General features: G+C 38.8%; 1 protein-coding gene and 1 long non-coding RNA gene across 6 annotated transcripts; one reads left to right on the top strand and one right to left on the bottom strand.

Annotated features, from left to right (window-relative positions):
• Positions 1 to 3870: 3870 nt before the first annotated feature.
• Positions 3871 to 5798, top strand: LOC116208740 (adenylate-forming reductase 03009-like). Its single transcript, XM_031542289.1, has one exon. The coding sequence runs from the start codon at positions 3960 to 3962 to the stop codon at positions 5625 to 5627; it is 1668 nt and encodes a 555-aa protein (XP_031398149.1). The 5' UTR covers positions 3871 to 3959; the 3' UTR covers positions 5628 to 5798.
• A 6065-nt stretch (positions 5799 to 11863) lies between these two features.
• Positions 11864 to 15751, bottom strand: LOC116209500. Of its 5 annotated transcripts, none has more exons than XR_004157255.1 (4): positions 14859 to 15751; positions 14289 to 14657; positions 12851 to 13011; positions 11864 to 12762 (listed from the first exon to the last, which is right to left on the bottom strand). It is a non-coding gene; the product is annotated as an uncharacterized LOC116209500 (long non-coding RNA). The 5 variants fall into 5 exon arrangements; XR_004157254.1 differs by having other exon boundaries at positions 12924 to 13011; positions 14859 to 15748; XR_004157256.1 differs by having other exon boundaries at positions 11864 to 12295; positions 12437 to 13011; positions 14859 to 15744.
• Positions 15752 to 16035: the final 284 nt, after the last annotated feature.

Below are 16035 nucleotides of genomic sequence, written 5' to 3'. Positions count from 1 at the left end.
TGATCTCAGGGACTATTCACAAACGTATGCATATTGTACCGTTCAGTTGCACCAATCGTAGATCTTCTCATTTGATTTTATCGTTTGTTGTTTTATCTATGACTACATCTCAGAGAAGAAGCTTGGCGCGAAGAATTTGAATCGTTTAACTTGTTGAATTGGATTAGGTCCTCCGTGTGATAAAAGAATTCTCAAGATAATATGTTGTCAAAAATATCATTTTCATTGTTGGATAATTTCCAAGTGAGGAAGGATGACAAATTTGAATTATTTAGACGCGTTTCCAATTTTAGTTATGACAAGTCAGTGAGATAGGGGAGGGCATACTGCAATCTTCTTTTTTTATGATTATTTTTTTTGGTAGAATGGGCATACTACAATCACATTAAAAAATCCAGTGCAGTTTGTTGCATTATCAGTCCTCTGACATTATAAAGCATAAAATTGCAATGCATTGTACTGATGCAATTTATAATGGGGCACCTTGGAAGATTAAATTATCTTTTTTTTTCCTTTTAAGAAAAAATAAACTTATTCAATTTCTTCTTTAAAAAAAGAACTTATCTTTTTTCGTTAACGAAGCTCCATAGATCTAATAAGGATAACAGAAGAAAATAATACTATAACGGGAATATCTAGCTCACGAAAAAGAATAAATTAGATCTCAAAACCTTTTTTCTTTATACATAGAAAATAAGTATCATTATACTGAACTTCAATTTGAACTCGTTTTCATTTTATATGTATCATTTTTACGTGAAAACAAAAAGTTTGGATTATTCTATAGGATGGAGCTAACATCTCCTAAATCTAACCTACCAATCATTAAATAAAAATTCCGATTCGGGCAAATGCATTTGGCCAAACTAGTGATCAATATAAGAAAGGGGTTTATTGTCTACTGATATTCACCTTTTCTCCTATTCCATGTTAGAACCGCGGGAGGCCTCTCTTTTATTCAAAAATTGATAACTGATGCGACATTCCCATATTAGCCGGATCAAGCTGAAAGATGTAGCGGCAGTCAAACTGTGACCGTTATGTTTTAACGGAGCAAGGGAGAGGGTTAGGAGTGATCGGGTCCGAGTACCCCTTTTCTTTCACGATATCTGGACTCTATCCTATAAGGGACATGTTTCAAAATTTTGGAACTAGACCCTACTTTGTTAAATCATGAAATTGGAATCTACCTGGAACCTGTATTGTACCACAGGTTACTCTGTTGGAACTTATAAATTATCGAGAAAGAGATTGAGATTGCAGGGGACGGAGCAGCGAAAGGAGGAAGATGGAGACGATCTGGGTTGAAGCTAGGGGTTGGAGGCTGCCCTCTGTCGTCGCCTCCATCGACAAGCTTGAGAAGCTCCGCCCCAGCTCAGCATCGCCCTCCAGGAGCTCAACCTTGTCGTCCAGCGCTACCAGGTCTTCCCTCCGTCGGAGGAATCTACCCCCGCCCCTTCAGAGGACTCGAACCTCAAGGATCTCCTCAATATGCTCTACTTCGGGGCCCTGTTCGACGTGAAGTCGCAGAGCGATTTCACGGCAACGATGCTGATGAGGACGCCCAAGAGGGGATGCTGCCTGACCTACGACTACGTAACCAACGATGCCACCGATCTTCTAGGGTGGACGCGATTTTGAGCTTGGGAAATCTCTTGATCTCAAGGCCAGTGGTAGGGGTGTTCGAGAAGATGGAGACGAAGCAGCGAGAGAGAAGAGAGACTGAGAGAGAAGATGGAGATTGCAAGGTTTATGTATGGTTTCAGACTTTCAGTACCTTTTTTTTTAAATAGTTACTATTATCCGAGTTCGAGTACCGGTTCTGATTTTGAATACCCTATATACAGGACCGGAACTGGAATCGATTTTTTATTTTAATACCCGGACCCTATCATATTTTCAATATGAGCTACCAGAACCCTACTCTAACGGGTAGGTTCCGATCGGTTTCGTATATATGCGATATCCGTGCACACCCCTAGAGAGGATTTTGCTTGCGATGCTTGCTCATTTAATTTTTGGCATTGTCAAACGTATGCCTTACATCACGGAGGGTAACTTTATTTTATCAGAAAAACTAATAATTTTCTCCCATATTGCAAATTTATCACACTCAGACTGCATTTAAATTTACTTGTTAGTTATGAAAGATAATGTAGCGCAGCGGCTCATGCTTCTTCTAGTAACTAAAGAGATTCTAGCTTTAATACTTGCTATGAGACTATTCTCGTATCCCTTTATTAATTATTAAGATCTCTATTTTGTTATACTAAACAGGTCATGAATCTCTTTGTAACAAAAAAAAAGATTTGTTAATTAATTTTTAAGTACTTATTTGATTGTTATGAATGCAACCAAATTTAAAATTTGACCATAGTAAATTAGGAGAAGGAGCAGCTTGAGCCTTGCACCACAAATCATATAGGTAAAAAACCTGATAAAAAGCTCGGTTATATATGATAAAAGACATAGGTATTTTTAGGATACAAAAAGACATATTTATTAGTTTATTGGAAGAGCAGCAAATACACTCAACTGGGACGGCCATGATCACTTGACTCGGTCCAAGAAACAATAATTGATTATCTACCTAAAAAAGAAGAAGCAGTAATTGGTTTATTTCATATATATATATATATATATGTATATATTAATTATTACTGAATAATAATTAATTCAATTAAAAATAATTTTCTTTTTTCCAGTGACAAGGGGTTCATGGTTTAATATAAGAAAATAGAATTCCATATAAAGAGAATAAATAATCCCATAAACTTATGAGAATCAAAATCGAAATCGTCTTGATTTTTAGATGAGAGTATATGCCACCATACTATGCCACCTTTCTCAGAAAACCTTTTCCTTTTTACATACAATAGGGGTGTAACTTAGACTCAAAACCGGTACATATAAAATTTTTCACAATTGGGAATTGATTGAACATTTATAGTTGAGATACATGTAACTTGCCCTTGAACTATCGGATGTTTTTAGATATGTCCCCTAACCTTAAAAATTTTGCACGGTGTCCCCTGAACTAGCCGAAAAATAAGCGCGTTCCTCCCCCTCATCAAAATTGGAGACTTTTTGTAGGTTAGGAGGCGAACTTAAACACGCCCCATAATTCATGGGGCAAATTGCATTTATCTCCTTATAGTATTATGCAAAAAATTACCAAATCTCATCGATATATACTATTTGCAGAAGGTAATAGTATCTTTTTCTTGATATAGAAATGGTTCATCAGCTTAGTAAAATGAGTAAGGGATGCAATGAAGCATAAAATTTCCCTTGGCGGGAGAAAGTTGGTTTAGTTACACTGGCATCATCCTTGACCTGGGACAATAGGTCCTGATCTAAATTTTTACTAGTGAAAATGCCAATGCTCATATATTTCTCCCCTTCTATATTTATCCCTTTTTAGACTCACGAGTCTCGTTTATAGCCAAAAAATAAGAAAGATCTCGTTAGATTCAACCTATAGTATCTATTCTGGGGAAGTAATTTAATTTTGTATGGAAGGTAGCTTGATGACTTTTGAAAAGGTCTCCCTCGTTTGCTCTAGTACTATACTCATCATCTGCCTTTTATCATGGGATAAAAACATTATTAATCCAACAGACCGTCAACTCAGTTACTAAAATTATTTTCTCCCGATCGGACTTTGACTTTCTGCCTTTTATTTCATTGTAATATTAGAATTGGCGGCCATTTTTGGCCAATTTGACCCAATCAAAGTAGTATGATTTTTGTACTTATTCAGCTCATTATTCTTCATGACTGCCTCACGTCAACCCCAAAACTTTCTATAAAAGGCAGTGCAAACCCCCACGTCTCGTCATAGAACATACACAGCCAGTAAAGCTAACACGAGCCCTACGTACAGTGCTAATCTCCCTTTTCACTACTTTGCTTCTTCGATCCTTTCTTTCCATCTTTCACAAAACTAAGGACCAAAAATGGATGAAAGCCCCCTTCGGTTTTCGAGTTGCCGAGGTGTGGCCTTCGAGGTCAAGCCTCATGCAGACCCGTTTGCCATCACCAAGCCGCAAACCGGCCCTGAAGCGGGCTCGGAAAGCAGACGGTTTTGGCTTCCTTGGAAAAGAGGGAGCTCATCCCGAGTCGCTCCCTCATCACTAATCCAACGGTCAGTCAGCCGAACTAGTAGCCACTTCTGTGATCTCGATCTCGATGAAGATAGTGAGCACGTGATTCCCTTGGAGGAGCTAGAGGAAGGTAAGGCTGAGGATGAAAATCTCAAGCAGAGTCCACCAGCTAATGACTATGCTAGCAAGCGTGAGCAACCCCCGAAGGCTGCACCTGCTCGGAAGCACGGTTCAAGGTTGTCGGTTATTTTGCTTGATCAGGGGCTGTTCACAGTCTACAAGCGTCTCTTTGTGGTTTGCTTGACCCTGAATATTGTTGGTTTGGTCCTCGCGGCCACGGGACACTTCCCTTACGCGAGGACGAGGGCTGCCCTCTTCTCTATCGCCAACATATTTGCTCTCACACTTTGTAGAAGTGAGGCCATCTTGCAGGTCGTCTTCTGGTTCGTAGTCAAGACCTTGGGCCACTCGTGGGTGCCTCTCTTCATTAAGACCACAACCACATCTCTACTTCAGAGTCTCGGTGGAATCCACAGTGGATGTGGAGTCTCTTCCATCGCATGGCTCATTTATGCTTTGGTACTTACTCTAAAGGATCGCGAAAACACTTCTCCTGAGATAATCGCGGTCGCCTCCACTATTCTTGGTCTCATTTGCCTGTCTTCCCTGGCCGCTTTCCCTCTTGTTCGTCACCTCCACCACAACCTGTTTGAAAGGATTCATAGATTTGCCGGGTGGAGCGCCCTTGGCCTTCTTTGGGTCTTCGTCATCATGACTGGGTCCTATGATCCGAAGACAAAATCTTACACAGATCACCTAGGGTCCAGACTAGTCAAACGCCAGGAGTTCTGGTTCACTTTAGCCATCACGGTACTGATCATCATCCCGTGGCTGACCGTGCGACGTGTTCCAGTAAGGATTACTTCCCCGTCTGGACATGCCTCGATGATCAAATTCCAAGGCGGGGTCAAGGCAGGCATCCTAGGTCGTATTAGCCCATCCCCCCTGTCAGAGTGGCACGCATTTGGCATCATCTCCGATGGGAAGAAGGAGCACATGATGCTTGCTGGTGCAGTTGGGGACTTCACAAAGTCACTAGTCAGCAACCCACCTAATCATCTCTGGGTCCGGCAGGTCCACTTTGCCGGACTACCCTACCTTGTCAACATGTATGACCACGTCCTCCTTGTAGCCACTGGATCAGGGATATGCGTCTTCCTGTCGTTCCTCTTGCAACCCTGCCGGGCAAGTGTGTGCTTGCTCTGGGTGACGAAGGGGGTCGAGCAAAACTTCGGGTCAGAGATCAAGGCGATGGTGAGTGGCCACCCAAAGGACAAGGTTATAGTGCATGATACGGCGGTTTATGGGCGTCCAAACGTGTCCGAGATGAGCGTGGATGCGGCTAAGAAGTGGGGAGCAGAGGTCGTGATCGTTACGAGCAACCCCGAGGGAAGTAGGGACGTTGTCAACGCATGCAAGTCAGCTGGAATTCCAGCATTTGGTCCCATCTGGGACTCGTAAAGCGATATATATATGTATGCGTACGTATATATATATATATATATATATACATCTTCTTGTGTTGTGTTATTTTGGTTTGAATTTGCAACTTTTAACCTGATACTAAGAGTAATTAAGGCTTTGTTTGGTTTCAGAGTTGTATTTTAGAATCACAATTATAACTTAATTATACTCACTACAAAACAAAATAACTCATACAAAGTCAAAGAGTGGGTCCCATTTATATTACTTTTTCCCACAACAAAACAACATAACTCTTACAAAGTCAAAGGGTGGGCCCCATTTATACCACTCAAAATCAAAATCAAAATCACAATTCTAAAATCCTACTATGAAACCAAACACCACCTAAGTATTTTAAGAAATCCTCGTCCTCTTCCTTTGGCCACATATATATATATATATATATATATATATTTCCTTTGTGGTATCTGGGTTAGTTATGCCGTGTAAGTTTTTCTTCTTCCTTTTTTTCAGTGAGCATCTTCTTATCTGAAAGTCCAATGAGTCTTGACTGATCCAATCGAGTTGGATCGATCCACTAAATGGTGAACTCTCACGTTCGTAGATTTTCTTCATTGACAAGGCTCGAACACAAAAAATCTTAATTAAGAGGAATAAAAGTATTGAGCCACTTGCACCAATCCAAGGTGATTTTGGGTTTAGTTATATGCAAATTCTTCACCGTGAGAACCAGAAAAGACCCGTGTATTTACGAACTTTGCGTGATATAACTTTTAGTTATGTGGCCAGAAAGAGAAAAACTTCTAATTTGAAGACTGCCACTTGGTGAATTTTCTAAGTCATGGGTGAATCTAATTGAAGACTGCCGCCTGGTAAATTTCAATTCTTCATTTAACTAACGTTCTGAAAGATAAATTTGACGAATTTTCTTAGTGAGATCACGCATGGTATCCAAAAATTATTAATCGTGCTCGAGTATTGAAATGAATCCCCTGCTTTACAAGTAAGATCTACCCATATAAATAATAGTTTACACATGACAGAAAAAAAAAAGAATAATAGTTTACAAACCACATAACATCTTGCAGTTAATTTGACAATTTTTGGTAGATTTTAACAATATTTTAGCTACTTCCATTAAAGTTTTATATTTCTTTCATTTTATTCTCGCTGAGATCATGTAATGTCTTTTCTTAATCTATTGATTGAGACTATATTCAAAGGATTTTGAGTTTCTGCATTATAGATAAAATCCGCTCGTGCGCACAACTATCTCATGACCAATGACACGGACCACAATTTTCAATGAGAGATCCCCTGACAAACTGCATATGCGGTGCCAAAAATAAGGCACCGGCTTCAAACCACGAGAATAATAGGGGTGACGGCATGCCACTTAAATTTGGTGACTCTAGTGATTAAGCTCGAATCCATAAAAGATAAGCAATAATATTCAGGGGAAAAAAAGCAATAATAGCATATAATATACATTTTTATCTATGAATTTTTATATTGTAATCAGCTTATGGAATCGCAAACTCCATAGGCGGCTCATTAGATCATGCCATATGTTTCTAAGTCCAGTATTAACACTGTTAAGTTTGGTATCTTTCATCTACCCAAAAAAAAAATCTACCAAAAAAAATAGTCTAGTATCTTTCTTTGTTAATGACTATTTGAATAGGGCAATTCATTTTAACTTCCAAGGATATATAGCTAATTTTCTTCCAAATTATTCATTAATTTTTAGTTAGATAATTGTATCTAGCTAGTTAGAAGTAAAATATGTGCTTTACGTAACCGAAAAATTATACTTTACAATTCACCCCAGAAAAAATATTAATGTACTTTACTAGGTAATACAAATGGGCCTACATTAGGTAGGTAATCCGATTCTATTTGGGGATGTTGTTGGCGCCAGGCCAGCATGCCCTGTTCTTGTATTCCTTAATTTCTTTTAGTTAATGCAATTGGGATGCGGCTCCCAAATAATTTATATATCCATAAATCCATAAATAAAACTAAACCTCTTGTTTGAATGGACATATGTCAAGCTAGCAATTTTTTTGTTTTTTTCTTAATTTTGAATGTTTGATGTTAATTTATAATCTCATTAATACATATATATACATTTTTATATTTTTATAAATTATTTATCTGAATATAAAATTTTTATTTTAAGTCATCGGAAATATTTGGAGAAATGCAAGGTTACTCCAACTTACTGACAATCCTCGCTTGGGTTGGTCGTGGAATGAATTTCAAAAACTATTTAAAACCAACAGGGTTTTCAATGATGTATTTTCAATTAAATTTGTATTTAATAAAAATTATAATGATGATAATATTTGGTATTTATTTATTTATTTATTGTATTATTATAATATGGTGCATATTTTCAAAAGCTAATGCACCCCATATATTTTTTGCTTTTTATTACTAAATAAAAGAATCCTCATAGTTTTACCTAAAATATCACCTTGGGCCTTTTGGAATCCCGATTCTCATTATTTACTCATGGCGGTATTATGGCAAGAGAACATATCGATATACATAACTTAGTGAGTCAGTCTGGCCTACAACTTATATATTAATAGTTTCAATATATAGACGTAGGAATCTTTATGATAAGCGCACAAAAAAAAAAAAAAGAGGAGGAGGCGCAACATGTGAACGAAAGGAACTTGACATTGGACTGTGGATAGATCGTCCTCCAGCACTAATGGCCAACTCCACATTCATTCCCTTTGTTTACATTTGACTGTTCAAACTTGCATGGTTTTTGCATTTACCCAAAGGACATTCCCCCCTCCCCCCCTTTTGTTAATTAATTTAATTGGAAATTCTCAATGTGTATGCAGAGATATGGAAATTAGGCATTAATTTCAAGAAATAATTTAGGGATTTAAGAACAAACACATAAAGTTGGTTTCTACGGTATAATCTACTTGGAGAAAATCTTAAATGATTATATCTCATATTGACATGTGGTGAGGAGGAGCCAATAATATTTCTTCAATTTATAATAATTATGGTATTTGTTCGAGTGATTAGCATCAATTTCTCTATTTCATTAAATCTGATTGGGACTTCCTCAAGCCACTGACAAGGTAGGATCACCCAAGAATTTCTTATTTACTAGATGATTATACCTCATATTAACGTGTGGTGCGGAGAGCAAATAATATTTCTTCAATTTATAATAATTATTGTATTTTTTCGAGTGATTAGCATCAATTTCTCTGTTTCATCCAATATGATTGGGATTTTGTTAGGCCACTGACAAGGTAGGATTACCAAGAATTTCCTGATTACTAGAGAACAAAATTTCGATGATGTTTTACCGTTACTCTGCTTGAACTTTATTTTAAGGGAAAATTCCAAGACATATTACAATTTGAAGACAAGTATCACAGTGCATTGTATTTCAAAAAATTAACATGGTGCATTGAGAAAATTTTGAAATTTTCACCGTGCATCATATCGTTACTCTTCCGTCCAAAATGGGATTGAATGGTGACGTTACAACATTTTTCAGGGACATTATTGTACAAAATAAAACTTGAGGGATTTAAACGAAATAAAATGAAAAAAAAATTTAAAAAAAGAAGGGGTTGATCAGGGGCGCTCGTCGGCCACCCGACACCCCCGCCGACAATCGACCCCCCGATTGGGGTCTCCGGCCCACTCAGACCAAGCTGGGACCCTAATCGGGGGGTTGACTCCTGACAGGGGCGCCCCCGACAACCCCCCCCCCCCCCCCCCCCCCCCCCCCCCCCCCAATTTGGGGGATCCCCCAAATTGGGGAGTTCGGGGGCGCCCTCACTGGGAGTCGACCCCCCAATTGGGGTCGCTGGCCGGCTCAGACTAGGCTGGCGACCCCAATAGGGGGGTCGATTGCCGGCAGGGGTGTCAGGTAGTTGGCGGGAGCCCCCGATCAGTCCCTTCGTTTTTGTTTTATCTTTTACATTTTTCATTTTATTTCGTTTAAATCCCTCAAGTTTTATTTTGTACAATAATATCTCTAAAAATATTGTAACTTCACCATTCAATCCCATTTTGGACGGAAGAGTAATGATATGATGCACGGTGAAAATTTTTAAAATTTTCTTAATGCACCATGTTAATTTTTCGAAATATGATGCACTGTGATACTTGTCTTCAAGTTGTGATGTATGGTGTCATTTTTCGTTATTTTAATTCAAATTTTATCTCCTAGCGGACAAAATTGAGATGGTTTTTTCCTCAAAAATCTGCCTGTATTATAGTTATAACAATAAGAAAATTTTATAATTACAAAAATATTGGTAAAGCACTTTATAATACCAGTATAGCAGCACTTGCATTGCACGTGAGAGCATTACCGTGGAGCACTATGGAAAGTATCAGCTCCACGACCTACTTCAAGATACGATTAAAAGATATTAATTCAATGTCTACCAGTTCATAGTTCTAGATTGATAATTGTAATAGATTACAATATCATTTTCTCTACCCTGATCAAATGTTATTATTAAAGATAATCGTAGTCTAATAAGCGTCTATGACAATGAGAAATTAGTTGCTGAAATTTTTACCCGCTATTTATTTGATAACATCACCAATACCGGTACGGTATTGAAGATTTTAGTACCAAAATTACACAAAGGATTATAAAAATGGCTGCATGACACTTATTATCTAAAACCTTAAAATTCACCCAAAAAAGCCTTTAAGAAAGAGAAGAAAGAAGAACGATAAAAAAGTACCATAAACAAAATTAACAAAATCGCAAACTCACTATTCAAGTATTAAATAGTGAATATTCAATAAAAGAATAAAACAAAAATATTGTATGTCCTAGACACAAGAAACTGTTGAGAGTTAAGACTTGAAATTGCAGCTCAAAATTTAATTGAGGAATTGAGTGAATAATATCATTTCCAATCTTTTTCTGTGACACGTAGATTGTCCGAGAGATCATCTTAAGTTGATTCTAGTGTTCAATTTCCTCTTTTTCCAATTTCTGCTAATAAATGGAGCTCTTGCAATCCCAACCATTATAATATACGCCAGACTTCAGGGAAATATCATCCGTTATTTATCAAATAGGACAAAGGAAGGAAAAATGATCCCTAATCTCAATCACAAACTTGCAATCCAACCAAAAAAGACGTGGAATTTTTTCCAACTCAAGATGTGTGGCTAAGAAACCATATGAAATCGAACCAGAAGACTTGTTAATCCTTGTTCTTAAGAGCTTTAAAATCCAAAATTCTCTATGCACTTTTGCGCTTAAAGAAAATCTACAGGCATATTATCTAAAATGCTTTTGTCCACCAGTTCTCCCCAGAGTTATTCACGAACTTATTATGTCCTTGAATCTACCGTTCTAAATGCAACAAGATTGTATCACTCTTTTCCTATACTAGTGTAATAGCACGTGCGTTGCACGTGCCTTTATTAGTAGTAGGTTACATTGTATGAGCCCATAAGAGCACATAAAATTCTTTAAAATCAGTGAAGGCCATTCATATTACTGCTCCATGAAGGGGGCTGTACTGAGGCAAGGAGAAAGTGAAGGCCTTCACATTGACACCCTCTAGGAAGTCTTCCTCGATGTCGGAATCCTTGAAATATCTGGAAGTCAACCTCGAAACCCTCGAGATCTGCATTCTACCCTTCGACTCCATGAGATGGTCAGGTGGGTTGCAACACACGAACGATGACATTTCAAAGTAGAGCGAAGCTAGCGATATATATGATGGGGGATAAGGTTCCGACGGTGTGCATTACGACTTTGTAAGCAGTGATAGATTAGTGTGGGCAAAAGAAGGTATGGAGGCGAGGGGCAGGCTAAGGTTGGATGTGCTGGGCATGCATGGAACAGAAGATATATGCTATGAGAATTAAATGATATTATAGGGATGCCAACCGTCACCAATAATACAAAAAAACCTCACTAAAACAGTTTGTGATTGTAGGGGCCAGCAGCCGTCAATGGCGTTCGCTAATAGCATCATCTACAGTGATGATCAAATATGGACCATCCCTTTACATAAGACGTTCAATGTCGACCAAGAACAATCACTATTTGTCATTGATAATTGACTTCTATAATAACCTCATTGGAGGTGGTCTTTAATGATAGTCTTGAAGTCAAATACCTTAATTAATATTGTATATATCAGTAAATCTAGTCAACTATAAAAACAAGGTCAACTATACCGTCTACTTCAAATGAATATATAAGAAGATCTATTGTATCTACTGTTCCAGTAATCTCAAGCATATTAATCAACAAATAGTTCTTGTTAATTCACTTAAATTGATAAGAATAACAAGACTCAAGCATATTACTCAAATCCAGTATCTCAAAGCAAAATTAACAAATTGCTATATGTACAAATTTGAGTTCGAACGACTTCAAAGAAACCAAAATGAGTGAGTTTGAATAATTAGCCTACTTCCACCCAAACTACTTTCATGGACATGTATATATATGAAGCTATGACTTAAAGATATTCCTGGAATTAATTTGTTATTAAAAAGAAAAAAAAAATCTTCCAACTTGGATCGCATCATCGACTTGGATTTGGTAACATCTCCGAGTGGTCCTAACATCTTCCAGCCCTCTAATTTGCACTCCCTAACGGGTCCCAACAAACGACAGCAATCGTTGTAAGCCGGCAGGAAGGAAGCAGCTGTTCAAAAAGCTCCTCATTCTGCCAAGATTACAGTAACCAACAGGAGATAGCAAATACACTTGCCCAACAAGACCGGGCAGTACGAGAACCCTCTTTAGAGAGGACGTTGAAAGTAAGCCAGTCCAAGAGGGGAGGAGAGAAGAAAGAGTCACGGAATACCTGGGGGACAATGGTCTCCCACGTAGCTCGCATATTGATACACATGAGTGAAAGACTCCACCCCTAAACTGCAGCAGCCGCACAGGCAAGAGTGAGATAAGTTCCACGAAGCATGGAACTATTGGTGAGAAGTCGGTTATGGGCCGCAATCCAAAGGAACTTTCAGATTGTATGAGGCCCTCTCCGTCTCCAAAAATATGAGTTTCCAGATCAAGCCCTCATTATCCCAGGAGTCTTTAGCAAGAAGCTTGTGCGCTGATGAACTGATGGCTCTAAGGATCATCAGATCTGGTCAGGCTGGTCGCATGGGTTTGGAGGGTTAATGGCTGCAATTTGCAGAGACATGTGATGATCAATGAGCCGACTGAACAGTGAACACTGGCCAATTCCAGTAGAAGATGGGATCGAATGGACCTGGGTTCTGTTTCTCTAGAAAAAAACGAAGATGGGATCGCAAAACCCACTCCTAAAGATGTCCCTGCAATACCTTATAATGGGAAACATCATCACTTGAAGAATTTATTCGACACCAACAATCCATGAAACTCGATTTGCTTCAATCACGACTCATGTTCCTTCAAGCAGCAGAGAAGTAGTGAAAATTAATAGTCAATAAAAAAAGGAGAAAACTATTGACTATCGACAAAGAAACTGACCAAATGGGTATTAGCTACATTACTAAAATAATATGACATATAGTTAAGCTCCTAATCTGTCATCTTCAATCCGTAGGGGAATACTATCTAAGTGAAAATGGCGGTGTTAATACAAATTTAACTTTGAGTAGACTACCACTATCGCCATCCACTTATTCATTCGCAATCGTTTTTGCCCCTAACATATTTTTGCCACCAATTAGCTCCAAACGTTGGCATTTCGTCTACCATTTATACCCTTCTGTAATGGAAAAGAGATGGAAAAGGTAACGCCGTCCATGAATTTTCCGTCACGGAGGTTAACGAAAGGGTATAAATGGTAGACAGAATGCCAAAGTTTGGGGCTAATTGATGGCAAAAATATGCCAGGGACAAAAACGGTTGTTAATGAATAAGTGGATGGCGACAGTGGTATTCTACTCTTTAATTTTCCATTTGGGTCAAGCACAACCTCCACTGCCAACTGATGGTAAGAGTATTTGAATAAGATGAAAGTGATCAATTCTTAGGGGCTTAGCATAGGTGCGCACTTATCCGATGACAGATTCAATGCCTTTATGGTCCTGATTCATGAAGTAAGACCATTTAAAATAAAACTGATCTTGACCAAAGATAAGCATATAATGGGCCCATGATGCATCTTGTGAAAGTTTCCGATTCATACAAGACCATAATAAAATAGAAGTTCGATCATATATTGGCAGAAGCAAGTGTAGAAGAAACTTGAAAGACAATAGCTTACAGATTTTATGCACACCCATGATCATTATTATCATCACTCCAGAAAATAGAATAATCCAAAAGTATAACCACAAATGTGTAGTTTGTTAGCTAACTAAGATATCCAGATGGAATAAAGGAGCCTTGTCTTCTCATAATCAACACTCATTGATGGTGCCCTCTCCTTGGGCGCATCATCACAGTGATCAACTTTAGTCGAAAACAAAGAACAAATCCTTATAAATGATGGGTAATATCGTATAGTATATTGACGTCATTGCAGAGTACCTCATGCCATGAGATTTCTTAAACCTTATATTAGCTGGTGAATTATTTGCCAGAGCCCATTAATAATGAAAACCAGCAGAACAGAGTTCATTTCCTTAGCCTAGTCGGGCTGTTGGTGATGATGTAATTTGTAATAAAAATGGTTTTTACTGCCATTGAAACAAGTATAGGTTAGGAAAAAGGAATACCTTGCTATCGAATGGCATCAACAAGATCCCATTTTTTTGGCACAGCATTTCTTGATCCTTAAGTCAATGGGGAACAGATACATAAGTTGCCCAACCTATCATGAAATCACAGAAAATGATGCCATGAAAGTATTAATTACCAATTAATAGGTGGATTGCAGATCCAAAAGAATGGCCAAATGCAAAATGTTGGAAGGTCATGTATGTAGCTGTGCAGTAAGTCGGTACAGTTTCAGTTCTGGAAAATAAAAATAAAAAGTCGGTACAGTTCCTTTTGTTTCTTTTCTGAAGTGTTTCAGAATTTCAACAGAACAACTCATGTCTCTTGTAGAAATCGAAAACACCGATCGGATTGAAGTGACACTTCATCTGCAATAAAGAAGTGATTAGAACCATGGGGCTACGGATTCAATATCAATATCATAACAAAAAGTTACAATGATGCTTTTTCCTACAAGTGAATACGACTCCATCACAATCCACCGGCTAATAAACATGTACATAGGCACGAACACGACCATTCATAAGAACTTTGAACTTGTAAACAAAGCAAAAGTATCCCCAGCTTACCTATTTTGTGCAAATTTCGATCAACTGGCGCTGCAGAGAATGGGATGACTGTGATAGGCATTTGATCAAGCAGCTTGAGGGCGGGAAAAATGGAGCATTTCGGAAGTAGAAATGGAGGAGTGTCTGAACGTGTGTGAAGCAATGTATAAGGCACGATTCGCAGACCACTCCGTGGACAGGCAGGCACGATGGGGAATAGGTAAAAAGACACGAATTGGTGAGCGAGTACACGGTGGTTGGGTAGGTAAAAGCAGCCAACCTCAGCTCTGTGGCGTTAACGGGTAGGCGTGGGTTGGGCCAAGAGGAGGCCAGTGGCGAGGGAGGCAGCACAAGGATCAGAGGCGGAATGTCTGGTCGGAGAAGCCGGAAGCAGAGAAAGTAATTGTTTTTGTGTGTGTGTGTGTGTGTGTGTTGGGGGGGGGGGGGGGGGGGGGGGGGCAGACTTATAAATACAAGGAGTGAAGGAAATTGTTGGGCTGAAGGGACGGCGCTGGACGGAGGAAGTCCGAAAAAGTGGAAGGAAGCAATAGGACACAACAATGGTGAAAGTGGCGGGGAGAAGAGCAATGACAGTTAAAGAAGCAGTGAAGAAGACAGAGCAGGGAAGGAGTCGCTCGAGGAACAGCGGGCAAGAAAGGAGACAGAGCAGGGTATGGATGAGACCGGCGACAAGACAATGGATGGGCCATCCGTGACCGTAGGATGAGGCGGGAATGGGGTTTGGAGGCAGTGCAAGCAGTGAGACGCATTGGCGTGACTCGCAGGAGCCTTCTTGTTTATTACCTGCTGAACAGTGACGTCTCGCCATTGCCGAAACGGCCTTAAACCAGCCGGGGTACAGTTTAGGGACAGGGGTATTTTCGGAATATTAAAAGCATTGGAAAAACCTCACACCTATTAAGGGGAGAGAAATATATATAAAAGGATAGGAAAAGAAAATGAAGCCTAATTGTTTGGCAACAAAGTGAAGTTTTAGGGCGCGTTTGATTTTTAGTTTGATTTTAGAATTATGATTTTGATTTTAACTCTATCCACTACACAACAAAAACACACGTTTCTCAAGTCAAATTTATAATACCATCTCATTTGTCATTTTCCACAATCAAAATCAAAATCAAAATCAAAATTACTTTTAACTCTGAAACCAAACGCACTCTTAAAATTTCATAAAAAATTT

Source organism: Punica granatum, chromosome 5, assembly GCF_007655135.1.
Source record: "Punica granatum isolate Tunisia-2019 chromosome 5, ASM765513v2, whole genome shotgun sequence".
NCBI lineage: Eukaryota > Viridiplantae > Streptophyta > Magnoliopsida > Myrtales > Lythraceae > Punica > Punica granatum.
This window is presented reverse-complemented; position numbering and strand designations above follow the sequence as displayed.